The sequence below is a fragment of the Staurois parvus genome, unplaced genomic scaffold (genome assembly GCF_062004578.1).
Source record: "Staurois parvus isolate SC_StPar_1 unplaced genomic scaffold, SC_StPar_1.0 ptg000015l, whole genome shotgun sequence".
NCBI classification, from domain to species: Eukaryota; Metazoa; Chordata; class Amphibia; order Anura; family Ranidae; genus Staurois; species Staurois parvus.
In genome coordinates, this window is record NW_028317811.1 from 7,621,094 (window position 1) to 7,649,067 (window position 27,974).

Genomic DNA, 27,974 nt, shown 5'->3' on the forward strand with positions numbered 1-27,974 from the left:
ATTCCCCTCTTAGACAGTTGTCCCTGGAATAGGTGTACCCATTTTTTTTAACTCTTAATTTTATAGGTATACCTCAGGATTCAACATAATGACAGATGTTACATTTCACTTAACATCCAGGGTAGGTACACATAGCAATAAACATGTAGACATACAGTTCATGTTTTAATACACACCATCACCTTATTAAGAGTGTCTGGTATCACACCTTGGTGTCCTGGAAGGGGAATGTCTACAATTGCATGTACAAATCCAAGGACCACCAGTTTTCACCATGGAAGGAGTGAGATGTCGTTTAACCGACCCGATGCTCATGAAGTTATATGGCCTCAGCCAGTGCTGCTGCACTGACCACGCCGCTGATGCGTTTCACCCATTTTAAGGGTAAAGATGATGGGCAAATTACAAAGGTCAGTAAGTGGCGAGGTTCAAACAAAGGTTTCATAAGGATAGAGGTGGGAAGAGGAAAGATGAGGGGGTCATAGAGGGTGTCCAAGGTAGTGTCCCATGGACCAGTCAAAAAAAATAGATCTACTTAAAATTGCAAGTATTCATTAAACAGTTAGGGCAGAGGTGAGATGTGCCATACGCTGTATGTTGTATCCACCAACGGTGGATTTTGTTGTTTCCATGTAATTGGGATACAGGCCCTTGCTGCATTTAGAAGATGTATAAGCAGTGACTTGCAGTATAGTTTTCTAGACAGAGGTGTAAGTTTTAAAAGGCCAGTGGCAGGTGTGCCCATATGAAGATTTCCCCTTATTTCTTAGTCTGTGGACAGATATAAATTGTTGGTTTTGCCATAACTTTCTGTGTTGATGACAATGGGGAATAGGACAAATAAAGCGGTAAATTTCCCAAATGGGGCACAGACAGCAATAAATACATTAAAGAATATGTAAACCTAATATTTCATACTCCTGATATGTGCCTGCTATACCATGTACTTGTATGCAAAAGTATCCAGCGCTCTTTGTATTGCTTCCTTTGTGTGAAACCCCTGGTGTTCCTGACAGTCCCTCTGCTTTCCTATCAAAAACCTGACCACACTGGGCAAGAGAACACAGCGTGGTCAGATCTCTAGATGATCTGAGAACTCAGCCTGCTCTCCTCCAATGATCAGACTTGTCCTGATACACCCCCCTGCACAACCTTCAACTGTTAAGATCAATGTGCTGCTGTTTCTCCTCCCCCAGCTCTTATTCAGCTGAGAACAGAGGGTATATAATTACTTATAAAAAGGGAAAAGAGTTGTATACATTTTTTTTTCTATCTATACACAAGAAATGAATGGGTTATTTTACAAGGTGAGGGTTTACAATCCCTTTAAGAGACGCATAACAAAGCCTAGTAAAAGCCAATGTTAAAGTAAACCAATTTGTTATAATGTCTAAGTAAAAGTAACTTACCAGATAAGTGAAAAACTATTTAAAAACATACTGTAAAGTTAAAAATCAAACACCTAAAACTAGGAGAAAAAAATCTAAACACCTAAACTAGGAGAAAAAACTGGATTCATGAGAATGATGATTTCATCGCTTCTGACACTTTTGTGTCAATTGCAGTAAATCTGGAGGGTACTGCATATTTTATCCAGAGTGCTGAAACACATTAACAGGCATCAGAAATCATAATGATAAAACATTAATTCTGGCTGACTGATATATGTTACAGCATAGTTTACACTTCTTTTTACTTTATCAGATAAAAAAATTGTAGTTAGTATGGAGGCCTGTAATGAATTATGTAGGCTGTTATTGCTGACTTTCCCTTCTAAACATAATAGTTTACTGGCAGTCACAGGGACATGTGCAATGTCAAGCCCCACTACAGGCAGCCTGTCAAAGTCTATGGCAGGCTGTGGGTGGATGGGGATGAACACTGTACCAAGTGGTACCCACCTTTAGAGCCCTATGTGTTCAGGGACAAAGGTCAAAAAAGAAGACTTGCGTTCTCGACCTTCATCCCTGACATTGCACCTGTCCCTCCTGAGCACACTAAAAACACCAGAAGGTATGCACTGCTCCTAGATAGCATTCAGTGTTGTAAAAGAAATGGCCAAATTCTTATCTTCATGGTGAGTATATTCCTGTAATTTATGCGTATACATACAGTATGTAAAATGCATACAAATGGGTGTACATGCGTATGTGTGTAAATCTATTCTAGTTGTTAAAATATCCAGTATAAATATGAATATTGTCAAAACACGCGTGTGCTAAGGCCCTTAACCACGTCCCATCACTAGGACGTCATATGACATCCTGGACTTGAAGTGGAGATATTGGGATGATGCCTGCAGCTACCTTGTCCCAAGTGTAAAGTTTGGTGGAGGGGGGATTATGGTGTGGGGTTGTTTTTCAGGGGTTGGGTTTGGCCCCTAAGTTCCAGTGAAGGGAACTCTTAAGACGTCAGCGTACCAAGACATTTTGGACAATTTCATGCTCCCAACATTTAGAGAGCAGTTTTGGGATGGCTCCTTCCTGTTCCAACATGACTGCGCACCAGTGTACAAAGCAAGATCCATAAAGACATGGATGAGCGAGTTTGGGGTGGAGGAACTTGACTGGCCTGCACAGAGTTCTGACCTCAACCTGATAGAACACCTTTTGGATGAATTAGAGCAGAGACTGTGAGCCAGACCTCCTCCCCCGACATCAGTGCCTGACCTCACAAATGCGCTTCTGGAAGAATGGTCAAACATTCTCATAGACACACTCCTAAACCTTGAGGACAGCCTTCCCAGAAGAGTTGAAGCTTTTATAGCTGCACAGGGTGGGCCAACTCAATATTGAACCCTACAGACTAAGACTGGGTTGCCATTAAAGTTCATGTGCACGAAAAGGCAGGTCAATACTTTTGGCAATATATATATATGGGGGGGGGGGGGGTTAATTCATTTTCTAGAAAACAATTATGATAGGAGAGAAATGTCAGAATTGGCTTGGTAGGGAAATACTTATTGTTGGGAGACATTTTCTTGATTAGTCCGACTCCATTTCAGAAACATGGAAAACGTTTGATATTCTTAATGAAACCATCATGCAATTCAACAAACATGCTGGGAGGGGTGTGCTGGGCCACTCCACTCCTGAAGCATTTTGACAGTGACCTATTCTCATTACTTCTCTTCCTCTCTCTGCAGACTCACAATGTGTAAAGGAAACAGAAAAAAAATCATTGCAGAGAGCAGACAATCAAGTGGGTGAAACCAACAATGTACACTCTGCATAATGAACGTACAGTATCTGTAGGAACAATCTGCTAAAAATATGTCTGTGATAAGTCACACTTTCATTAAAGACAATATAATTCTCTGATCATACACAAAATAGCGTGTTGAGTATACCAACAATTTGCAAAGTATAGTTACCATCAGCTACCAATGAGATTTCATGTTATTACAGCTAGAGGTGATTTCTGGACAGCTACTGTGGGTTGCTGCCTTAAAACATCTAAACCTAAAAACAAAAGTTTAATATAGTATATTGCAGCTTACCAATTCTTAGATGATGCGGCTGCATTAGTTTTCTGTTCTTTTTTTACATTTATTTTTACCTGATGATCTAGCCAGTAACACACTTCTTGCCTCAAAGCGGTAGTGAACCTGGTAAAAAAATGTTTCCCCTGCAAGGCAATACTTGCACATTATGTGAAACTTACCTTAACACCTTCCCACCCAGCCTATAGCAGATTGACAGCCAGGCGGCAGGCTCCTCCTTCCGAGTGGACATCATATGACATCCTGTCAGAAGGTGCCACGCAGCAGAGTAATATGTCACTAGCTGTGTCCAAACAAAGCGGATGACAGATCACAACACCGTTCTGCTGCCAGTGTCATGTGACCGCTGTGACCAATCACAGCAGGTCACATGACAATTGTATGCAATGGATGGCTTCCTTTCATGCCATCCTTGTATACAACTTTGTTGTTAGCTGGGATTGGTCACAGATATCACATGGTACAGACAGGGCCAGTCACAGCCCATATGTACCAAGCTATGCCCAATCCCAGCTAATCACAACAATAGACTGAATTAATCAGTTTCCTTCAGTGAAAATTGTTGCGAATATCAATGAAATAAATTGGTATTAGTAATCAAAATGTGTAAAAACCAAAAAACCAAAAAACAAATCCTGATCACAACTTTGTAGTGCTCTGGTCAGTGTGTTGAAAAAAAAATAGTAAAAAAAGAAAAATAATAAAAATAATAGAAAAAACGTTTTAAAAAATTTAATTATTATTATTTTTTGTTACATACTGTCACCAATCAGCAATCAGTGTCCCTGATCACCGCCACAACAGTTATATTATAACGCTGTACTGGACTGGTGACAATATATATAAAAAAAACAAACTGTGAATTTTTTTTTTAATTTCTTCCTTTTCCAAAAAGTTGTGACCAAAATAAATTACAATTTCAAGAAACTCGCCATGCCTCTTACTAAATACCTTGGACTTGTCTATTTTCCAAAAATAGGCCATTTGGGGGGTATTTGTACTATCCTGGTGTTTTCAGGCCTCAAGAAATTAGATTGGCCGTCAGTACTTCAGGATTGATCAATTTTCAGATATATATCCCATAGTTTGTGGACTCTATAACTTTCCTACAGACTAAATAATATATAAAATTTGGAGTATTTTCACCAAAGAAATGTAGCAGAATACATTTTGACCTACATTTATGAAGAAAGGTTAATTATTTGCAAAATTTTATAACAGAAATGATGAAAAAAGTTTCGTGGTTTTTTTTTTGTTTATTTAGCAAAAAAGAAGTGGTGATTAAATGCACATACAAAAGATAGCTCTATTTGTGTGAAAAAAAGATAATTTTTTTTTACGGGTACAGTGTTGCTGACTGCGCAATTGTTGCGACAAGGCTGAAAGCTACAAATTGGCCTGGGCAGGAAGAGGGTAAAAGTGCCCTGTACTGAAGTGATTAAAACGAAGCCCTCCAGCAGCACACCGTCACTGCTGACAGGGCTTCCATCTTCACCTGGTCCTTTTTCCAGGTTTGCGCACTCCGGCGGCTTGAATGACCGAGCCGCAATGACATCACTCCTGCGCATGCACGCAGGAGTCACTTTTTACAGCACACAGCTCTTAAGGAATGACACGGGCATGCAGTTCCTTCAGAGAACATGCGTGGTTGCTGGTTTACAAGTAAATATCTCCTAAACAATGCACATTTCGGATATATTTACAGTACCTACAGGTAAGCCTTAATATAGGCTTACCTGTAGCTATAATAAAATAATTAAAAAAACAGACTTTACTACCAATTTATGCTAGCCATCCACTGATCGAAATTTGGCTGGTTCAGCAGGGATTGACCACATTTTGATGAGTGTGTGAGTTCCCTCAATAGAAATCAATTGTTTAATTGACTTTTGTTGAAGGGACATGTTGGAAAATTTTCCACGGATCATCGGTTGCAGCCAATCAGCTGCAGCCACTATCAGAATACAATGTCCTGGCAGGGGGATTCCTCTATAAACCTTGTTGGCTGAATGACAAAATTCTAATCGTGTATCACCAGCTTTAGGATGGCTCAGCTGAAATCAGTATTTGCAGGTTTCAAGGTTCACAAAATGCTCTTTAAGATAACTGGGTAATAGTACCTCTGGAGTCTGCTCCCAGTCTAGATCAAGAAAAATTGGTACAGCTTTACTTCAAGAAAAAAATATAGTATATAATTTATGAGTCACTAGCTGGTAGGATTTTTGACAGTTTGCATCATCTAGGTTTCTCACATACACGACGTGGTGAGGGGCTCCATGGCTTATGGCTGATGTGAGGAAAACAAACATTTTGTATTAAATTGGAACTTTACCCATAACAACTAAATAAAAAATAATGCTCTTTAGCAAGCAACATACATTCTACATGAATAATTATGCTACAAAATGCAGTGTCCTAGCAGGATTTAATTTTCTGACTTGGTCCTGAAGTCCAGAATTTATGTGAAGACTTGGATGGGATAATGCCTCCATTCCAAGATATCTTTCCTGTTAGTCTGCATTCACAGCTGAGTAAAGCCTATTCCTGAAGCATTTTTGGGGGCGTTTTAAAGCATTTTTCAAGCTTTGTGCATGTGCATTCAACCTTGCATACAAGAGAATACTGTGGTACATACAATACAACCAAACAATACTTTCCGAACATGAAATGTTTAAAAGAGTATGGAGATGTATAGCCATTCACTATAGCGGGCTATACATGGCAGGGGTGGTTCCTTGGGTGCAGAAAAATGGCAGGAAATTACATTAGGCATAGAAAATGCTTAAAAGGCCCGTATATATACAAACTCATATTGTACTTTTTAACAAGCAATGTGACTTTTTAAAACAGAATTATGGGATGGATTTTTTACCAAATTATACTTACCTAGGTGGATGCAGCATCGGTCCCCCACCGGCTCTAAGTGTGAGAACTCAACAATCACATGACCGCTGAGTCTCTCTGAGCAGAGAGTGGTGACTGTCAGTCACTACTCTCTGTGCTGCTCCCCACGCTCACTGGCCTGTGGAGGGGGAGGGAGTGGCTGGCTCAGGCTCTCAGCAGATCACTGAGAGGCTGAGCCAGGTGCTGCTTCAGACTCTGGGGTGGATCCCGACTTTAAAGTCGGGATCTTTCCCCAGCCTGGCTTCCAACCACTGTCAGCTGAATATGGGTCACAGTTGTGCAGAACAAACTGCACTCCTGTGATCCGCAGGGGAAGCACAGCCAAAACAGCTTTGGCCATACTTCTCCTTAAATTCTACTTTATTTTCTGGGGGTATTTTTAATTTTTTTTCACTCAAGATTCACACATTTTTCTAACTGGATTCAATTGGGAAATATGCATGAATCCTAGATGAAAGTTGTGTGTATCCTGTGCAAAAACATTTATAAATAGACCTTAGTCAGTTTTCTCTTGTTATGTACATCTGCAGTACAAAATGGGACAATAAAATATGGAATATTAATCATATACAGTACTGTATATGTATAGACATATGAGGTGTGACCATTTAATTCCCGGAATGGGCTGTAAATGAAAAAAAAAAAACAACAAAAAAGTTTGCATACCTATACACTAGCAGCTGCTGTTAACTTCAAAGTAGATTCCCTTATGAAGAGATGCACTTTTCTAGACGATTGTGCCATTGCTGGAAACATTCCAGGAATTTGATTTCCAGAACGCTATCTATGTCATGGCACGCTTGATGTGCGGAATGTAATCAAATCTGTGTGCTTTTAAAGTGGTTGTAAACCTCAGACACGAAATATGAACCAATCATATCCCTCTATAGTGTGTACAATGGATATAGAAAAGAATCACCCCCTTTAAAATAATCATATTTTGTTGCTTTGCAGCGTGAAATGAAGACAGCCACAGTTTTTGTTTTATCCAGGTGCATTTACTCAGTGCAACTTATAACATCCAAGTGAAAGATATAAATCCAACATGCCAGAACTTTAAAAAACAATAAATCAAAAACAATCCCTGATTTGGAAAAAGGATCACCCTCTTGTGTCATTAGTTTGTTGAACCACCTTTTGCTTTAATTCCAGCCTTTAGTCTGTTGGGTTATGTCTCTACTAACTTTGCACATCTACACTTTGCAATATTTGCCCACTCTTCTTTGCAGAACTGCTCAAGTTCAGTGCAATCTCATGGTGACTGTTTGTGGACTGCAGTCTTCAAGTCATTCCACATATTTTCAATGGGGTTTAGGTCTGGGCTCTGACTAGGCCATGCAAGGACATTCATCTTTTTCTCCTTCAACCACTGTCTGGTCATTTTTGCTGTGTGCTTTGGGTCATTGTCATGTTGGAAGGTAAACCTTCCCATTGACAACTTTCTGGCAGAGGGAAGCAGATTTTCCTCAGGAATTTGATGGTATTTTGCCCCATACATTTTCCTTCTATCCTGACAAGTGCTCCAGTCCCTGCTGCAGAGAAACCCCCCATAACAGGATATTACCACCCCCAGGCTTTACTGTAAGGATGGTGAACTGTATTTGATTTCCATCAGACATATCGTTTGGTGTTGAGGCCAAATAATTCAATTTTAGTCTCATCTGACCATAACACTTTATTCCACGTGGCCTCAGAATCTTCAAAGTGCATTTTGGCAAAGCTCTGCCATGACTGTATGTGGCCTTTCTTGAGGAGTGGCGTTTTTCTTGCAGCCCTCCCATACCAGCCACATTTGTGAAGAATTTGTGATATTGTTGTCACATGCACACAATGACCACTCTTTGTCATAAATTCCTACAACTACTTCAGAGTTGCTGTAGGCCTCTTGGGAACCTCTCTGACCAGTTTCCTCCTGACTCTTTCATCCAGTTTGGAGTGACATCCTGATCCAGGGTCTGTGTTGTATCAAAGACCTTCCACTTCTTAATAATAGCGTTCACTGTGCTTCTAGGCATTGCTAAAGCCTTTGAAATTGTTTGGTAGCCATCTCCAGACTTGATTGTTTGCTTCAGTTGCACTACCTGGACTGAAATGCTCCAGGAAAGCTCTTTTCACGCTGAGCTAATCAAAATGACCAAAGTTGAAAGTCAAATGGCAACTCAGTGATTCTGTTTTTGATTTCTTTAAATTTTTTATGACATGTTGGAGTTATAATTCTTCACTTGGAGTAAATACAGCTGGATAAAACAAAAACTGTATCTGTCTTCATTTCAGGCTGCAAAGCAACAACATATAGTTAATTTAAATTGCTGGGGGGGTGAGGCGATTCCTTTCTATACCCACTGTACTTGTCTCAATTAAAAGCACTAAGGCTAGGTTTACATCCGTTCTAATGGCACGCTGCCCGCACTGGAAAACGAAACTGTATTGGGAACCGAGGTTACCGTGCATGGACTCTGATGTAAGGGAAAATGCTGCAGACTCTGGTGTAAAGGGAACTCTTATATTAGGGTTACATAAGATTTCACAGAGCTCTCCTTTACATCACAGTACACAGAGTTCTTCCTTACATCACAGTCCACAGAGTTCTTCCTTACATCACAGTCCACAGAGTTCTCCTTTACATTAGGGTCCGCAAATTTCCCCCATGCACTGTAAAGGAAATCCTGATGTAAGGGGGAATTCCGGGAACAGACCACCTTCCGCAGAGTGAATACACTACGGTAAGGGAGAGTTACTGATATAAGGGGGAACTTTTATATCAGTGTCCCCCTTTAACCTAGTGTATTCATTCTCCTTCTCCTTTACATCAGTGATCCCTCCTTGCTGCATACTTTGTGTGGCCACTGGAGGCTGGAGCTGCCTGTCATTGACCTTCTCCATTGCTGGCTTGCGAGCAGGGCAATCAGGCATGGTCCTCTGGGTGGCTCTTCTTGTCACCACCTCTGTCCTCTTATCCAAGTTCTCCTCCAGAGTCCAGTCCTCCAGTGAGTGACACAGTTCCGGCCAGGTTGGGCATCGAGCCTTACCCCTTATTCCATCACTCACCTCAGTACCCCCCATTCCATCACTCATCTCTGCAGCCTCCCTCCATTCCATCACTCACCTCTGTACCCTCCATTCCACCACTCATCTCTATCCTCCCCATTCTGTCACTCACTTATGCACCCCCACGCCATTCCACCACTTACCTCTGTACCTACCGCTCCCCTATTTCAAAACTCACCAGTCTGGAGGCATCTTCCCATCAGGGAAGGGGGGAGGGGTTCTTGGTTTCTTTTTCCCTCCCCCTCCATGAACTTTCACTATCCTTCCTTCTCTTTGTCTGTCCCCCAACGCCAACAAAGAGTACAGAAGGAGACAAACTGATTAAAATATCCCTAAATATCTCCCAACAACCAACCTGTCCTCATACAGTACAGCAGATGAATTCCATCATCTCCATCCTGTGTATTCTACCATCACCCCCATCCTCTGAGTTCTACCGTCATCTCCATCCTCTGTGTATATTCTACCATTATCTCCATCCTCTGTATTCTACCGTCATCTTCACTCCATCCTCTGTATTCTATCTTCATCTACATCCTCAATTGTGACCCCCCGCAACCCCTGATGCTATGCCCATGGGAGAATCCACTTGTCAGGCCAGAGTTCCAATCTTTTCCTCCAAAACAGATTCCCATAACCTTTTCAGAATTTCCAAATAACAAAGTTGGTTGACCATTATACCATGTTCTATGAACTCATATTGAACTATCCCATTAAAAAAAAAAATACACCAGCATGGTTTGGAACTGAGAACAAGAAATGTGTGCTTTCTTTGGGTAAGATGAATTCTTTGTTTTCCAGGGGACTGCGTTTTGTTTCTGGATCATGCTGGAAACACCATGTTTCACCTCCGGTAATAACCCTATCGAGTACCTCTACATTCTTCAAAAGATGAAATGAAATTTGAAGACAATGTTCTTTCTGATCTTCTGTCAAGATTCGAGGCACCATCTTTGTGGAAATCTTTCTCATTCCCAAATCCTCCATTAGAATCTGCCACATGGTTTCCCTGATCATGTCCAATTCTTCTGTCATCATTCACACACACAATCTTTGATCTGAGAATATCAGGGTTTGCCCTCTGTCCACATTTGCATCTGTCTTTTGCATTTTTGGCTGCCCACTTTTTGTGTCATCTTGGACATCTTCCCACCCCTCCTTAAAATGCCTATGCCATTGAAAAACACTTGATTTTGTCATGGAATGTTCACCATTGCCTGTTGCAGCAGAGCTAACGTTTCACTCACACTTTTGCCAGCTCCGATCCGCCTTGTGCTCCAGAGTCCTGTCATTTTCTGCCAACAGCGCAACACACACAGGTGTTATTTCTTCTACTACTCTATAAAGACCAAGTCAACTGGTCTGCAACCCAAGAGAGTGCACGTTAGAACATGTCAGAACACGCTAAATTGCGAATGGCTGTGTGACTCACCACCATAGTGTTACACTGCGGGCATTCTGGGCATTTAATAGTCATGCCTCGTAATTTGTGGCAATGAATTTGGAAAAAAGCTACTCCAGTGAAATCTTTGAAAACCCAGTAGAAATTAACACAACTTGGGAATCTATGCAGGATTGCATAAATATAGGTGATCATTACATGCTGTAGTGGGTGAAATATTGTTTCAGCTTGCTTATGCTGTTAGGTTATACAAAAAGCAATGATAATGTTGAAAAGTACAATATACTATACCAACCACTGCATCATAAAGGTTTTGTTATACAGCAATATGCTATTTGATGTATTGAATAAGCCTGTATAAGTGCATTTAAAATGGTGATCTTTACCTGGGTTTAGATATTCAGGTTATCATTTTTGCATGTTTTAGGATAATTTAATAAGATAAGATCAAAGTAGAGGGACCTCCAGCAACCAATCAACCAGCACTGTTTATTATAAGATGATGCAAGGGGCATTGGCTGATGATATAAACAGTGGCAAGAAAAAGTCTGTGTGCCCCCCAAAAAGTAACTTGTTTTCTGCAATAATTTGACATAAAATGTGATCCACATCTAAGTCACAACAATAGACAAACACAATGAACTTAACCCCTTAGCGCCAGCTCCTCCCGGCCCTTTAAGGGTTCTAGAAGCCAGGAGGCGGGGCGGGTTTTAGGGTCATGTAACCGCCTGTTACGGCGGTCACATTATCGGGAAAGGTCCCGATCAAAAGAGTAGATCGAGATCTCTCTGAACGTGTGTCCTGGGAGCACGAAGGGCGCGCTCTCTCAGCACATATGTTTTTTTTAATAGAACGCAAATGTGCGGCTGCTCGGCGTCTAGGCCCAGACGCCAGGAGGCCACACATTTGCGTTCAGCCGGCGCCAAGAGGTTAAGCTAATAACACACAATTCTAAATTATCGTGTCTTTATTGAACATACCCATTAAACGTGCTGAGGGAAAACATAAGTGAACCCATAGATTCATTTCTTCAACCAAAGCTATTGTAGTTGGAGTCAGTAGTTTGCACAACTGAAGTCTAACTATTGAAATGAGTTTGGAGGCATGGGTTAGAGCTGATGCTTCTTATGAACAGTAATCTTAAAATATTTGAGTGTCTTTTATTAAAGTAGGTCTAAACCACACCTCTAATCTCATTTCATTAGTTGGACTCCAGATGTGCAAACCACTGACTCCAGTTAGCTTTTGTTGTAATTAGTCAATGGGTTCACTTACTTTTTCCTCCATTCCTGTAAATGGTTAACAGGTGTGTTCAATAAAGACAGGACAAATTAGAAGTGTTTGTGTGTTATCAGCTGAGGTACATTGTTTTGTTGTGACTTAAGCCTGGTAAAAACAGTTTTTTTTGTTCAACCCAGTGAACTGAATGGAAATAAAACTGCAGAGCTCAGGAGGAGCCGCTGTACTAACAGTCTGATGTTAGTACAGCGATCTCCCCCACTGAGCTATTGTGTTCTGACAGGGGGACACCTGGGAGGCCCCCCGCCAGAACACACTGGTTAGCGCTCTCAACTATTGTGGTGTTTAGGAGATGGTCCGGTGACGTCACCAGCGCATGCGCACTGAAGGGATGGCATACCCATGCTGTCTCTTTAGAGCTCTGTGGAGTAAACCGTGCCTCTCATGCGCATGTGCAGGAGTGACGTCATCGTGGTTAGAGTTGGGCTGTAGAGGGGCTGGGAGTGGCTGGCTCAGGCTCTCAGCGGATCACTGAGAGGCTGAGCCAGGTGCCGGTTCAGACATCTGGGTGGGTCCTGACTTTAAAGTTGGGATATTTTCCCAGTCTGTGCCAGCTGAGTGACATCAGCCAATAGCGGACTTTAGCCCGATGTCGGCTGAAATGGATCACAGGAGTGCACAATGAACTGTACTCCTGTGATCCCTGGGAAAAGTACAGCCAAACAAGCTTTGGTTGTACTTCTCCTTTAACACAGTATCTGTACAAAGCAACTGTTCTAAGTTGGAGGACCGAGTCTCAAGAACCAAACTGGGACACAAAGGCATGTCTCAATTGCAGGTAGCAAAAGGAGTACCAGTTCGGAGGTTGAATTTTAGTTTTCAATTTATCAAACATAAGGTGCTCCCCTGCCTCCACTATATCCTAATTGCTTGGTCCCCTTTCTGAAGCAAAGAGAAGGATCGGGCGCTTCACCAAAATAGGGAAATTGTGAATATAACCACAGTGAAGGTGAGCACCTTACCCCTTTCGGATGCATTAGGTGTTGAACCTGACTTCAAGCTTTGAGTGTAGCTTTCATAGACTCTGTCAGGGGGGAAACTTGAGGGCCCTTGTACACCAAGTAAGGAACACCCTCATATGATCCCAGAAGGGCCGCTTCCAGAACTGTGGCACCATCACCATCATTCTTGAACAACCACTGCCGTGCATAGACCAGTTGTCCAGCAAGGTAACACTTGTACTTATCAGGCAGGGCCAAGCCTCCTTGGTCATAAGACCAAAAGAAGGAACTAAAAAGACTATTACCTTTCTTAAAATAGGAGCGAGAGATCCGTATTGGTGCATTTCTCAGAAAATAAAACAATACTGGAAAAAATTTCAACTTTAGTAGATTCACCTCTCCAATCAGGAATAGGGGTAGGTGTTTCCATGTCTCTGGTAAGAGCAAAGTTAAGAGGTTTAATGCCAGGTAGTCAAAAACTTAACTAGAAGAGACCATTACCCCCAGATAGGCAAGACTAGAGACCCATTGTAAAGGAATACCAAGATGTGCTTGGGCTTGAGCACCTTCATCTATGGGGGGAATATTGAACTTCACCCAGTTCACTTTAAGACCGGAATAAACTGCAAACTTACCTAGTATCTCGAACACCTCCTATAAGGAGGGGCTCGTGTCTTTCAAAATAAGGATACCATCAGCAAATAAATCTACGCATTCATGAATACCTCCCACTTCCAGGACTCCCACCACTGAGGAAGAGCAGAGGGCTATAACCATGGGTTCCATCTTAAGTGCAAAAAGAGCCTTGCCAATCCCTCTTACTATCAAAAAGTAGGTGGAGATGGCATGTCCAATTTTAAGGGCTGCTTTTGGGTTGTTATACAATAAGGTTATCCAATTTAGAAATTCGGGTCCTAATCCCATACGGCTTAGCACTAAGATCATATATCCAATCTACAGAGTCAAAAGCTTTTTCTATATTGAGTGACAGGACCACCCTCTCCCCCTTTCGATTATGATTTATTTGTAAGTGTGTGAATAATCTACAAAGATTTGTATCTCTGAATTTCTGGGGCATGAACCCTGTTTGGTCAGTATTTACTAAAGTACAGAGAACATGAAACAGCCTAGTAGCAAGTACTTTAGTTAGAGTTTTACGTCTTGATTTAATAAAGTGATTGGCCTGTAGGAAGAACATTCTAATGGGTGTGCGTCCCACACAATTGGAAATGACAATGATACATTGTCATCCCAGTAGGTCGTAAAAGCGACCTCCACCTGAGTGGACACTTTCTCCTCATTCAGCCATACGGGACTCAATCTCCACACACCTCCCCTAGTCTGTGAGGGGAACCCCAAAACAGTAGACAGGAGGGCATGATCCAGGTTATTGTTGTACATTTTTTTTTTTTTACTTTTAATAAGAGATATCTGGTTGAGTAACGCATGAAAGGAGATATATTGCTGATCATCGGCTGATGAGCTAGTGGTTGATGTATGTGTGACTCCAGCATATTTCCATGTAAGTGTAATTTCTACATGACAATTATATGAGTAATAACAGACAATGCTTGTAATTAGAGAGCGATGACGGTGTCATTAGCTTGTGTGCATACTTACTGACTACGCAATTAAACCGAAAACCAAAAATGTAATATATTGCAGCTTATCAATCATTAGATGTAGTGGCTGCATTTGTTTTTTTGCTGCTGTAGGCTTTTTCCCACAGTTTTCACCTGTTGATCTGGCCAGTAAGGCCACATGCACAAAGGACGTTTTAGAAACGCTCCTCCTCTTGGCAGGAAAAATGCCAGATGCTTGTAAAAGTGTCTAATGCTTTTACAAGTGTTTAGGCGTGTTTACAGGAGTCAAGTGCTTTTTTTTATTATTATTATACAGGATTTATACAGGGCCAACAGTTTGCGCGGCGCTTTACAAACTGAAGGTAGACATTACAGTTACAATACAATTTGGTACCAGAGGAAACAGAGGGCCCTGATCATTAGAGCTTACAATCTAGGAGGAAGGGTGAAGTGATACAAAAGGTAATAGCTGTGGGGGGGTGAGCTGATGGAGGAAATAAAAGGCAGTTTACTAATTAGGAGCAGGATAGGCTTTTTTAAAGAGAAAGGTTTTCAGGGATCATCTAAAGGTGGATAGATTAGGAAATAGTCGGACAGATTGGGGTAGGGAGTTCCATAGGATGGGAGAAGCTCGGGAGAAGTCCTGGAGCTGAACATGGGAGGAGGTGACACGGGGACTAGAGAGCAGAAGGTCTTGGGAGGATCGAAGAGAGTGGATTGGTTGATATTCTGAGACTAGGTTAGTGATGTAACTGGGGGCAGAGTTGTGGATGGTTTTGTAAGTTGTTAGTATTTTGAATTTCTATTCATTGGGCGAGTGGAAGCCATTGGAGGGATTGGCAGAGAGGGGTAGCTGACACTGAACAGTTGGTAAGGTGGATGAGCCTGGCAGCAGTATTCATGATGGACTGGAGGGGGGGGATAGCCTATGTATAGGTAGGCCAATGAGGAGGGAGTTGTAGTAATCGAGGCAGGAGATGACCAGGGAGTGAATTGGGAGCTTTGTGGTGTCATTGGTTAAAAAGGGACACATTCTGGAGATGTTGTGGAGGTTGAGGCGGCGTGATTTGGACAGGGATTGGATGTGGGCCTGAAAGGATAGTTCAGAATCCAGGGTTACCCCTAGTACTCTGGCATGTAGGGATGGGTTGATAGTGATGCTATTGATCCTGACCGAGAAATCAGGGGAAGAGGCACGTGGGGGAGGAAATATTATGAGCTCAGTTTAGGATAGATTGGTTTTTAGGAAGTGGAGTGACATCCAGTCTGATATGTCTGTTAGTAAATCAGTGATACTGATAGGGTGAGCTGAGGAGTAGAGAGATAATCATTTATTCTGGCAAGTGAAATGAATTAATGCTCAAGTGCTAAATGTGTGACAAAACGCTTCAGCTCTTGGACACACTGGCAATGTTTTTTTTTTTTTATAGCTCCTAAAAGCCCCTGCCACTGAAAGCTTCTAAAAGTCTATGTGTGCATGGACACATAGGATAACATGGAGGGGGGTTTGGAAACTGGAAAAAAAGCCCGCCTGATACCATTAAAAGTGGCTGCAAATGCACCCTGTGTGAATGAGGCTTAACACACCTCCTGTGTTAGAGTGCCTACACACTGGATGAAGACGCAACAGAGACACCTTTGGACCACAACCTTGTAGTCTGGTGCAGGGGATTATTAGATATACTAGCAGATTTAAATACACTAACAAACTGAATCCAAACTCCAGCTAAAACTTTATAAGCAGATACAGTAATAGTTTTGTTCCTTTGGGGATAAAGGTTTTACATAAATAAATAAAAGCTGATTATTGTAAGCACCCATATCTGTGGTAAATGGTTGTCTCAACGCTGTAACTGCTACATCTGCAGGACAGCTTATTTTGTTGAAAAACAACAGACATATTGGCTGGATCACCAGGTGAAAAGAAGAAAAAAGAAACCCTAAAAAGCAAAGGAATGCAGCCATGACATCTAAGAATTGGTAAGCTGCAATACAATAAATGTTTGATTTTGGGTATATTACTACTTTTAGTAAAAGGATGGCTTGGTTTTGCCTACTGGTAGACATGTCCATGGACTAGAAGAGATCCACTGGTCATCCTGGTGTCAATGTATGACATGCTGTACATAGACAAGACATACTCACTTGCTGTAATGCACTTGTGGTTTGACAGTGATGAAAGGTCTCAGCAATGTCTGGGTTCTGCCCTCCCAGCACCACAGCGTAGGGTAGTACGTTTCCGTCACAGCTGGACAGTATTGCTTTAGGAAGCTACACAACGCTTCTCCGCCTGTCACCAGCTGAGGTCTCTGGAAAGAAAGAGATACCAAGAATTACCTAGAATGACATAACCCCAATCATCCGGGTGATCACAACAATTCATTCATTACAAGACACCCTGCAATCTGTTATAGACAATAGCCATGTGGGTGGCTTACTTTGGCAACGACACTGAGGTAGTAGCTTTAGACAATAGCCATATATTTGGCTTACCTTGGCAATGAGAATAAGGTAGTAGCTTTAGACAATGGCCATGTATTTGGCTTACCTTGGCAATGAGAATAAGGTAGTAGCTTTAGACAATGGCCATGTATTGGGCACTGACACTAGTTGCTATAGGCAATAGTCATATATCTGGCAATGACACTAAGGTAGAAGCTGTAGACAATAGTCATGTATCAGGCAATGACACTAAGGTAGTAGCTTTAGACAATAGCCATGTATTGGGCACTGACACTAGTTGCTATAGGCAATAGTCATATATCTGGCAATGACACTAAGGTAGAAGCTGTAGACAATAGTCATGTATCAGGCAATGACACTAAGGTAGTAGCTTTAGACAATAGCCATGTATTGGGCACTGACACTAGTTGCTATAGGCAATAGTCATATATCTGGCAATGACACTAAGGTAGTAGCTGTAGACAATAGTCATATATCAGGCAATGACACTAAGGTAGTAGCTGTAGACAATAGTCATATATCAGGCACTGACACTAGGGTAGTAGTTATAGACAGTAATCAGGCATCAGGCAATGACACTAAGGTAGAAGCTGTAGACAACAGTCAAGTATCAGGCAATGACACAAAGGTAGTAATGGAAGACAATAGTCATGTACAGGCAATGACACAAAGGTAGTAATGGAAGACAATAGTCATGTACAGGCAATGACACTAAGGTAGTAGCTGTAGACAATAGTCATATATCTGGCAATGACACCAAGATAGTAGCTATAGACAATAGTCATGTACAGGCAATGACACAAAGGTAGTAGCTGTAGACAATAGTCATGTACAGGCAATGATACTAAGGTAGTAGCTGTAGACAACAGGCATATTTGAGGCTTACCTTGGCAATGACACTAAGGTAGTAGCTGCAGACAATAGTCATGTACCAGGCAATGACACTAAGGTAGTAGCTGTAGACAATAATCATGTCCCAGGCAATGACACTAAGGTAGTAGCTGCAGACAATAGCCATGTACAGGCAATGACACTAAGGTAGTAGCTGTAGACAATAGCCATGTACAGGCAATGACACTAAGGTAGCAGCAGCTGTAGACAACAGTCATGTACAGGCAATGACACTAAGGTAGTAGCTGCAGACAACAGTCATATATGAGGCTTACCTTGGCAATGAGACTAAGGTAGTAGCTGTAGACACCAGTCATGTACAGGCAATGACACTAAGGTAGTAGCTGTAGAAAACAGTCATATATGAGGCTTGCCCTGGCAATAACACTAAGGTAGTAGCTGTAGACAATAGTCATGTACAGGCATTGACATTAAGGTAGTAGCTGTAGACAATAGTCATGTACAGGCAATGACACTAAGGTAGTAGCTGTAGAAAACAGTCATATATGAGGTTTACCCTGGCAATGACACTAAGGTAGTAGCTGTAGACAATAGTCATGTACAGGCAATGACACTAAGGTAGTAGCTGTAGACAATAGCCATGTACAGGCAATGACACTAAGGTAGTAGCTGTAGACAATAATCATGTAAAGGCAATGTCACTAAGGTAGTAGCTGTAGACAATAGTCATGTACAGGCAATGACACTAAGGTAGTAGTTGCAGACACCAGTCATATATGAGGCTTACCTTGGCAATGACACTAAGGTAGTAGCTGCAGACAATAGCCATGTACAGGCAATGACACTAAGGTAGTAGCTGTAGACAATAGCCATGTACTGGCAATGACACTAAGGTAGTAGCTGTAGACAATAGCCATGTACTGGCAATGACACTAAGGTAGTAGCTGTAGACAATAGTCATGTACAGGCAATGACACTAAGGTAGTAGCTGTAGACAATAGTCATGTACAGGCAATGACACTAAGGTAGTAGCTGTAGGCAATAGCATTGTACAGGCAATGACACTAAGGTAGTAGCTGTAGACAAAAGTCATGTACAGGCAATGATACTAAGGTAGTAGCTGTAGACAATAGCCATGTACTGGCAATGACACTAAGGTAGTAGCTGTAGACAATAGTCATGTACAGGCAATGACACTAAGGTAGTAGCTGTAGACAATAGTCATGTACAGGCAATGACACTAAGGTAGTAGCTGTAGGCAATAGCATTGTACAGGCAATGACACTAAGGTAGTAGCTGTAGACAAAAGTCATGTACAGGCAATGATACTAAGGTAGTAGCTGTAGACAATAGCCATGTACTGGCAATGACACTAAGGTAGTAGCTGTAGACAATAGTCATGTACAGGCAATGACACTAAGGTATTAGCTGTAGGCAATAGCATTGTACAGGCAATGACACTAAGGTAGTAGCTGCAGACAATAGCCATGTACTGGCAATGACACTAAAGTAGTAGCTGCAGACAATAGCCATGTACAGGCAATGACACTAAGGTAGTAGCTGCAGACAATAGTCATGTACAGGCAATGACACTAAGGTAGTAGCTGCAGACAATAGTCATGTACAGGCAATGACACTAAGGTAGTAGCTGTAGGCAATGGCATTGTACAGGCAATGACACTAAGGTAGTAGCTGTAGACAATAGCCATGTACAGGCAATGACACTAAGGTAGTAGCTGTAGACAATAGCCATGTACAGGCAATGACACTAAGGTAGTAGCTGCAGACAATAGCCATGTAGCAGAAAATGACACTAAGGTAGTAGCTGTAGAGAATAGTCATGTACAGGCAATGACACTAAGGTAGTAGCTGTAGACAATAGTCATGTACAGGCAATGACACTAAGGTAGTAGCTGCAGACAATAGCCATGTTCAGGCAATGACACTAAGGTAGTAGCTGTAGACAATATTCATGTACAGGCAATGACACTAAGGTAGTAGCTGTAGACAATAGCCATGTACTGGCAATGACACTAATGTAGTAGCTGTAGACAATAGCCATGTACTGGCAATGACACTAAGGTAGTAGCTGTAGACAATAGTCATGTACAGGCCATGGCACTAAGGTAGTAGCTGTAGCCAATAGTCTTGTACAGGCAATGACACTAAGGTAGTAGCTGCAGACAATAGCCATGTATCAGAAAATGACACTAAGGTAGTAGCTGTAGACAATAGTCATGTACAGGCAATGACACTAAGGTAGTAGCTGTAGACAATAGTCATGTACAGGCAATGACACTAAGGTAGTAGCTGTAGACAATAGCCATGTACAGGCAATGACACTAAGGTAGTAGCTGTAGACAATAGCCATGTACAGGCAATGACACTAAGGTAGTAGCTGTAGACAATAGCCATGTACAGACAATGACACTAAGGTAGTAGCTGTAGACAATAGCCATGTACAGGCAATGACACTAAGGTAGTAGCTGTAGACAATAGCCATGTACAGGCAATGACACTAAGGTAGTAGCTGTAGACACCAGTCATATATGAGGCTTACCTTGGCAATGACACTAAGGTAGTAGCTGTAGACAATAGCCATGTACAGGCAATGACACTAAGGTAGTAGCTGTAGACAATAGCCATGTACAGGCAATGACACTAAGGTAGTAGCTGTAGACAATAGCCATGTACAGGCAATGACACTAAGGTAGTAGCTGTAGACACCAGTCATATATGAGGCTTACCTTGGCAATGACACTAAGGTAGTAGCTGTAGACACCAGTCATATATGAGGCTTACCTTGGCAATGACACTAAGGTAGTAGCTGTAGACAATAGCCATGTACAGGCAATGACACTAAGGTAGTAGCTGTAGACAATAGCCATGTACTGGCAATGACACTAAGGTAGTAGCTGTAGACAATAGCCATGTACAGGCAATGACACTAAGGTAGTAGCTGTAGACAATAGTCATGTACAGGCAATGACACTAAGGTAGTAGCTGTAGACAATAGTCATGTACAGGCAATGACACTAAGGTAGTAGCTGTAGACAAAAGTCATGTACAGGCAATGACACTAAGGTAGTAGCTGTAGACAATAGCCATGTACAGGCAATGACACTAAGGTAGTAGCTGTAGACAATAGTCATGTACAGGCAATGACACTAAGGTAGTAGCTGTAGACACCAGTCATATATGAGGCTTACCTTGGCAATGACACTAAGGTAGTAGCTGTAGACACCAGTCATATATGAGGCTTACCTTGGCAATGACACTAAGGTAGTAGCAGGCATAGGCTGCACTAAATCCCAGCACCAAGGACAAGCCCACCCCGGAGCCGAACAGCCCCACTCGCACTTGGTTCTCCAGGTAGAGTGACAGCTCCCGGGTCAAGCCTTGTAAACTGATGATCTCCAGCATCGTTCTACCTGCTGTCACCCTGCACGCTCTGCAGCCTCCTGCAAAGGACACCGGCTCCGGGTAGTGGGCGAGGATCAGCACAGGAACCGGTCTTATATGAAAGCGGGCATCCTCAGCTTCCCTCCAGACGAGCATGCTCCGCGCTTGTCGCCACCGGCCACTAGGAGGTGCTGCGCATCTGGCAGCCAGGAGCTGAGTTCCATTGCCACTGGCAGAGCTGTCAGCGCTGGAGGCCTCCAGGATCCCTTCTCGTTGTCACCTCTTTGCTAACCACCTCCGGATGTAGATCTTGGGGGGCCCTCAGGCTGTTCATATTCTGTGGGCCCCTCATACACAGGAATTAAAATACATGTCTCCAAGTGTGCATATCACTGGGAGTATACATACATAGGAAAGTTAGAGACATTTTAAACCTAAAAAGAAGAATGTATTTTATTGCAGCTTACCAATTGTTAGATGTGATGACTGCATTAGTTTTCTTTGTTTTAAGTGACACTGAAGGCATTTAACCACTTGCGGAATGACGGCTACACTGCGGCTGGCCAGTTCTGGGTGACATGTTGCCTCCCAGCCACCTGTCAGTTCACCATGCCAAACAAAGAAAAGCTTTAGGTGGAGTGGGTATTTCATGTACCTTTTTATTTTTGGCAAACCATCTCCTAGTCTTTACAAGTTAGAAGACTGTTCTTCAAATATCCCTCTTATACAATTGACATTTATTCCGCATGATTAGAGAGCCTTATTACCTTTCTTTTTGCTGCACCACAACACTTCTTCTCAGGAGACAATGACATTGGACCCCACTGCTTCCTAGAAAATCCACATTACACATCCCAGGAGGCAATGTTTTGCTGAGGGGCACATGCATACCACGAGATTCCATGTATGTTCACATACTCCAAAGGTCTTTGGGGCCTGTGTGCACACATGTTATTCATGCACACGCACTAAATGTGCCTGGCAGAGACCTGTGGCACATCTATGCATGTGCGGGATATCCATAGATGACGCTTTGCAAGACGAGCAGAGGGAGGACAAATTTCCCCAGCTGAACTTTCTCTTTAATGAAATCCTTTGTAGAAACTAAGTATAACATCTGCAATGAGAGTTGTTCCAGCCTGCTCAGGGAACGTGAGCAATGCATTGTTGATTGGAGTTACTATGTTCCACACTGATATGGAGGATGCTGAAAGGAGTTACAAGACACTCTTTATCTCAACATGCAGCCTTCTCCTCTTTCTCCTCATTCTGTTGATTAATGGATAGCACAGACCAGAGAATAATCCCTTTAATTATTCACATACATGAGTTACACAGGTCCCTTTGCTGACTATGGGAAATCTGTCACAGGGGGTTTTTGAACAAGCAACAGTGCACTTATTAGATATAATTACATATTCTTGCTCATGCTGTTGAATATTCATCCCCGACTAGACACAATGATCACATCTCTCCACTCTATACTACTTTTGTGTAACTGTTTGGCATCACCACGCACTTTTCACATGGGCAACTTCAGCTCCATCTTAACTTGGGAACCTAGACTGATTCCCTGCTGAGTCAGATTGTGGCAGCACCCAAATATTGTAGAGTTCACCTAAAGTTTTAACATTTCTAACAGCATCTGTTTCCAAAGCAATGTCATCAGCTCACTTCCCCCCTCCCTTATTTCATGTAGAATAATGTGTTCCAGTCTGTAGCTGGCACCCTTATTTTCAGCTGAAGATAGTTTATCTAGCAAGGCCATATCCTGCACTGCTTAGAAAGTCTTTTAAATGTACAGAAAGTGAAAGAGGAAATATATGCATTGTGACGTAATTGCTGATATGTATACCCTGTAAGATGCTTTCAAGGCACTTAGTTTGCAGACACGAGTCCTTGCTAAGTCACCCAGCACTTTTAATTAAAAGTTTGTTTTCCTCAAGTTTGTGTCCAAAGTTTTACCTGGAATTCCCAAAGTTGCCATTACAGGATCAGAATGGAAATGGATGTCACATATGTGATAGCTGTGTCTGTTCTGTCTTTGGACCCATGCAATTACTATGGGTGGATGTATATCCACATCCGTTCAGGTCAGCAAAACCGAACCTTGATGGAAACGTTTTGTATTTGTTTCATCAAACCTGAATGGACCTGGATATAGGCACATGTAAGCACATCTGCTTAAATCTAACTGCCCATAGCTATACAAGGGAGTCTGTTTTTGATCAATCTAATCACAGGTCGAAAACAAACTGCAGGAACACTTGTGTGAAAGTGGCCTTAAAGCCTATCTTCAGGAAAAACAAAAATCCTCCCTTGTGGTGGGGCTGCCCCTGCACTGGGAGGCATAAATGCTTGCTTTTGTTTAGGGTGCCAGAAAAAGCAGTTTTACGTATCCGATCATTCAATCCCTCGGCAGCTGGTGCTTGCCCTTCTTCCTTAAAACTCCGGCTTGTGGACTTACCCTTGGCATCCTCATGTTCAGTACAGTGCTATGAGCCCTGCATTGTACTTGATGACATCAGAGGTCATGCAATTGTAGGAGCCTACAGGAACAGGGGATCAGGTAAGAAAAAGTGCTTTATTTTGGTAGCCTAGACATACACGAGCATTTAACCCTTTCAGCCTGGATAGCAGTAAAAACTATGCCTAAAAAACATGGTAGTAAATATACTCTGATTCGATGATAAAATCAAATTCTGCATTGATTTCACAGCCTGGAGGGAGCAGGGGATCAGGTAAGAAAAAGTGCTTTTTTTTCAGTAGGCTAGACATACACAAGCATTTAACCCTTTCAGTCTGGCTAGCAGTAAAAACTATGCAAAAAAAGACATGATAGGAGATATGGGCAGCACAGTGGCTAAATGGTTAGTACTTCCACCTGGCAGTACTAGGGTCGTTGGTTCAAATCCCAGCCACAGCACCTCCTGCCGGGAGTTTGCATGTTCTCCCTGTGCCTGCATGGGTTTCCTCCAGCTACTCCAGTTTCCTCCCACACTCCAAAGACATGCTGATAGGTGAATTAGCTCTAAATTGGCCCTAGTATGTATGAATGTTAGTTAGGGACCTTAGATTGTATGACCTTTGAGGGTTAGGGATTGATGTGAATGTACTATATATATATATATGTAAAGCGCTGTGTAAATTGATGGCACTATATAAGTACCTGAAGTAAATAAATATACTCTGATTCAATGATAAAATCAAATTCTGCATTGATTTATGACATCAGAGGTCATGCAACCACAGGAGCATAGGGAGAAGAGACTGAGGGAGCTCTCCTTGCAGCCTGGAGGGAGGCGGGAATCAGGTAAGAAAAAGTGCTTTTTTTTTCGGTACCCTAGACATACACAAACATTTAACATTTGCAGCCTGGATAGCAGTAACAACTATGCAAAAAATATAAAAGGATAGGACATATACTCTGAATTAATGATAAAATCAAATTCTGCATTGTTTGGTTTCCATTGTACAGTTAAGTACGTAAATTAAAATTTAAAAAAATTGGGGCATTTTCTAGTTTTTCCATCAGTATCCAGGGCTATCTGTGTAGTCATTACTGGACTCCAGGTACAAACATAGATTCTGGGGACAAAGCTGATCTGCTTGTGGATACAAGTGTCAGTGCTCAATCAATGGACATTACAAGCTTCTGAGGTTTATTTAGTATTGAGTCAAATGTCACTTGGTACTGATTGCTTGCTTCAAAAAAAAATATCCGCTGTCTGCTGGAAAAAAAAATGATACACTGTGCCTGGGAGTGCTGAGCGAACAAATCCTCATTCTTCTTCAGACATTGCCAGGATTGCTAATGTAATGTAGCACAGTGACCCACAGGCAGGAGAATGTGAATGCACATCTAAGGGGATTCCAGGGATGCTTTCTTTCCCATAATATCTATACTGCACTGGGATGGGGAGATGGTCCTTGCTTCACCTTCACCCAATCAGTGGTCTAGAAAAATATAAATCTCCTCCCTCTCAGCCAATCACAATAGAACAGTACTCCCAAGGGAAGGCCGTTAATAAAGGCCAGGAACAGCTGTGGGCGTAGGGAGCATCCCCAGACAAAGCATCATCGCCTATGTAACCTGTAACATTCTGCTGATGTCAGCTCTGTCACAGGTGTGTCCCTGGCAGCATTACAGTGACAGCCAATCGCAGGACAGGGTTCTGACCTGTACACTTTGTTTCATCACGCTGCGCGTTCTTTCTCGTATTATGACTTCCAGCGATAAACCTTCAGAAAACTTGTGTGTATGATATTTTTAAGTCAGCCATGTTAATTGTTGTCTACGGCACCCTTTTTCAATCCTTCCTTCCATAAGGCGTCCTTGAAATAATTCTCAGGTCTCGGGGAATCCTTGCTAAAGCCAGTTCACTGATGGTCAGTTGGAGATATGTCCCTTACATTGGTGGCTGGTGGGAAGAATGTCCCCAGATGGTGGCGGTCAGAATGCCCCCATTACAGACAGCTAAGAAAGATCACTGGGCTCATTCATTGGCTCTATTGGGCCTCGTTTAGACTGGGGGTATAATTACTGCTATGTCATGTGTACACCCCCAGCCACTGCCTCAGCAGCAACAGGAGGCGTGGTTGAGGGGCAGTAAAAATGCAGATCAACCAGGGTGGATTTGATTTAAATCAAACTGATTTAAATCACGATTTAAATCACTAGTCAGTAAGGCTTGATTTAAATCCTAGTTTTCTACATAAAGACTAATTCTTGCTGGTATAACTTTAATATGCAAGTAGATGAAGATTTTTAGAAAAACAACTTTTCATATTAGTTTTTTTATCCCCAGTTTAATAGGTTAATCATTCATATTTGGATAACTTTTCTGTTGTACTTAGGAAGGAGAAAAATAATCATTACCTTAATAACAACAATTTAAATAGATTTATTCAACTGAAACAATAACATTCCAGCATATGTTATTTGCTTAAACAAACATCCATGTTTGTTATCTAATTTGGCTAAACAAAATAATATATATTTTCAGAAACTTAGACTGTCAGCCCCTTCCTCCTCACACTTAGTTTCACTTTCTTCTTGTGCAGATCTATTCCACTCCAAACAATCAGAAAAATATTGTTTCTATTCTATTCACTGAACTTCTTGAAACTTAGCACTGAAGGGGTTGATTCTGTATTCATAGGTTTGTAGAAGTTAGGATTAAGGTCTTTTTCTTAACTCTGTTCATGTTATAACATTTTTGCTGTGAAGAAGAGGCATGTGATCTCCGCTGAGTCAAATTCAGTTTTGAGAACTGCAAAAGTAAACCAAGCATCTGTGATAATATCTTGTAGGCAGAGAAACTGCCCAATAATCTTACAAAAACCTCTGGAAGAGCATGACATTGTGAATGGATTAATGGAATTTATTTACCAAAAAAATTAAACATATACAGCCTTATTCTACATAATTAAAAAACTAATCTTTATTTAATGATGGAATAACCTTTGGGTGGTAATATATTTTCCTCAAAAAGCATTTTATTTAAAAAAATCCGATTTAAATCCAAAAAATTCGATTTAATTAAAAAAAATCCGATTTTTTTGATTTTTTTTTTTTTTTTTAAAAATTGATTTTTATCCACCCTGAGATCAACCATGGGGTTTTACCGCCCTCTAATCACATATGTAAATAATGCCTTATTGCCAATGTGTCAATGCACATAGCAGCATTTAGCTCCATCATTTAGAGAAACATTCAGTCATAAAAAAGGCCATATCCTGCATTTAAAATGAGCATTTTGTCATATTTTATGCATTCATACCTGTCAACGCATATATGTAAATGACAGTAAATGGGTACGAACATAATTGCAGCATTTAGCGCCATAACTTAGAGAAACATTCAGTCATAAAAAAGGCAATAGCCAACATTTAAAATGAGTATTTTTTCATATCTTATGCCTACATACCTGTAAACGCATATACGTGATTGGGTGTACATGCGTCAGAGCATAATTGGACAAAGTGGAGGAGATGAAGAATTATAACACAAGTAGGGTTTGTGGCATCGCATGAGGTTTTTGCGTTGGATGTTTCTACTAGCTTCTGGTATCAAGATCCAATGTAGATATGTGTAGTTTAATTATGCCCGTGGATGAGCCTTTACATGGCTGCATTTACCGGTGGTCTTTAACTGGCCTTTAAAGTGAAATTGAATTTTAAGTGGTTGTAAACCTCAGACATGAAATATGAATAAAGCATATCCCTCTATAGTGTGTACTTGTCTCTATCCAGAACACTGAGTGTCATTTCTGCCTGCTGCATTGTTCCTCTGCTATCAGCATGAGTTGATTTCTGAGTCCGGTTTTCCTGACACCAAAAGAAAACAGGTGAGAACTTCAGCTCTGCTCCTGTGCGCTGTGTAAAGGGTGTGTGCCTCTTCCCTCCAATCAGCTCTCGGAGTTCTCATCACTAAGCTGTACAGTGTGTAATTTCAGCTCTCCGCCCCCATTTTTCTGACAGCTCAGACAACTTATGTAGGAGAGTTTCATCTCTGTATATCAACCGAGGCCAGTCACTTCACTGGGTATATGTAAGGGTTTATAACTACTTTAGGT

At 41.6% G+C, this 27,974-nt stretch overlaps 1 protein-coding gene across 2 annotated transcripts in view; it reads right to left on the reverse strand.

Annotated features, from left to right (window-relative positions):
• Nucleotides 1-21,527, reverse strand: part of ABHD3 (abhydrolase domain containing 3, phospholipase) — a 98,560-nt gene extending 77,033 nt beyond the window's left edge. The window contains exons 1-2 of one of the 2 annotated variants that reach the window (XM_089678365.1): nt 21,259-21,527; nt 16,825-16,988 (exon numbers count right to left, since the gene is read on the reverse strand). In XM_089678365.1, coding sequence (XP_089534491.1) covers nt 16,825-16,988; nt 21,259-21,417 — 323 coding nt within the window. In that variant the 5' untranslated portion in view covers nt 21,418-21,527. The remainder of the gene's footprint in view (nt 1-16,824; nt 16,989-21,258) is intronic. The other variant, XM_089678359.1, reaches the window with a different exon arrangement.
• Nucleotides 21,528-27,974: the final 6,447 nt, after the last annotated feature.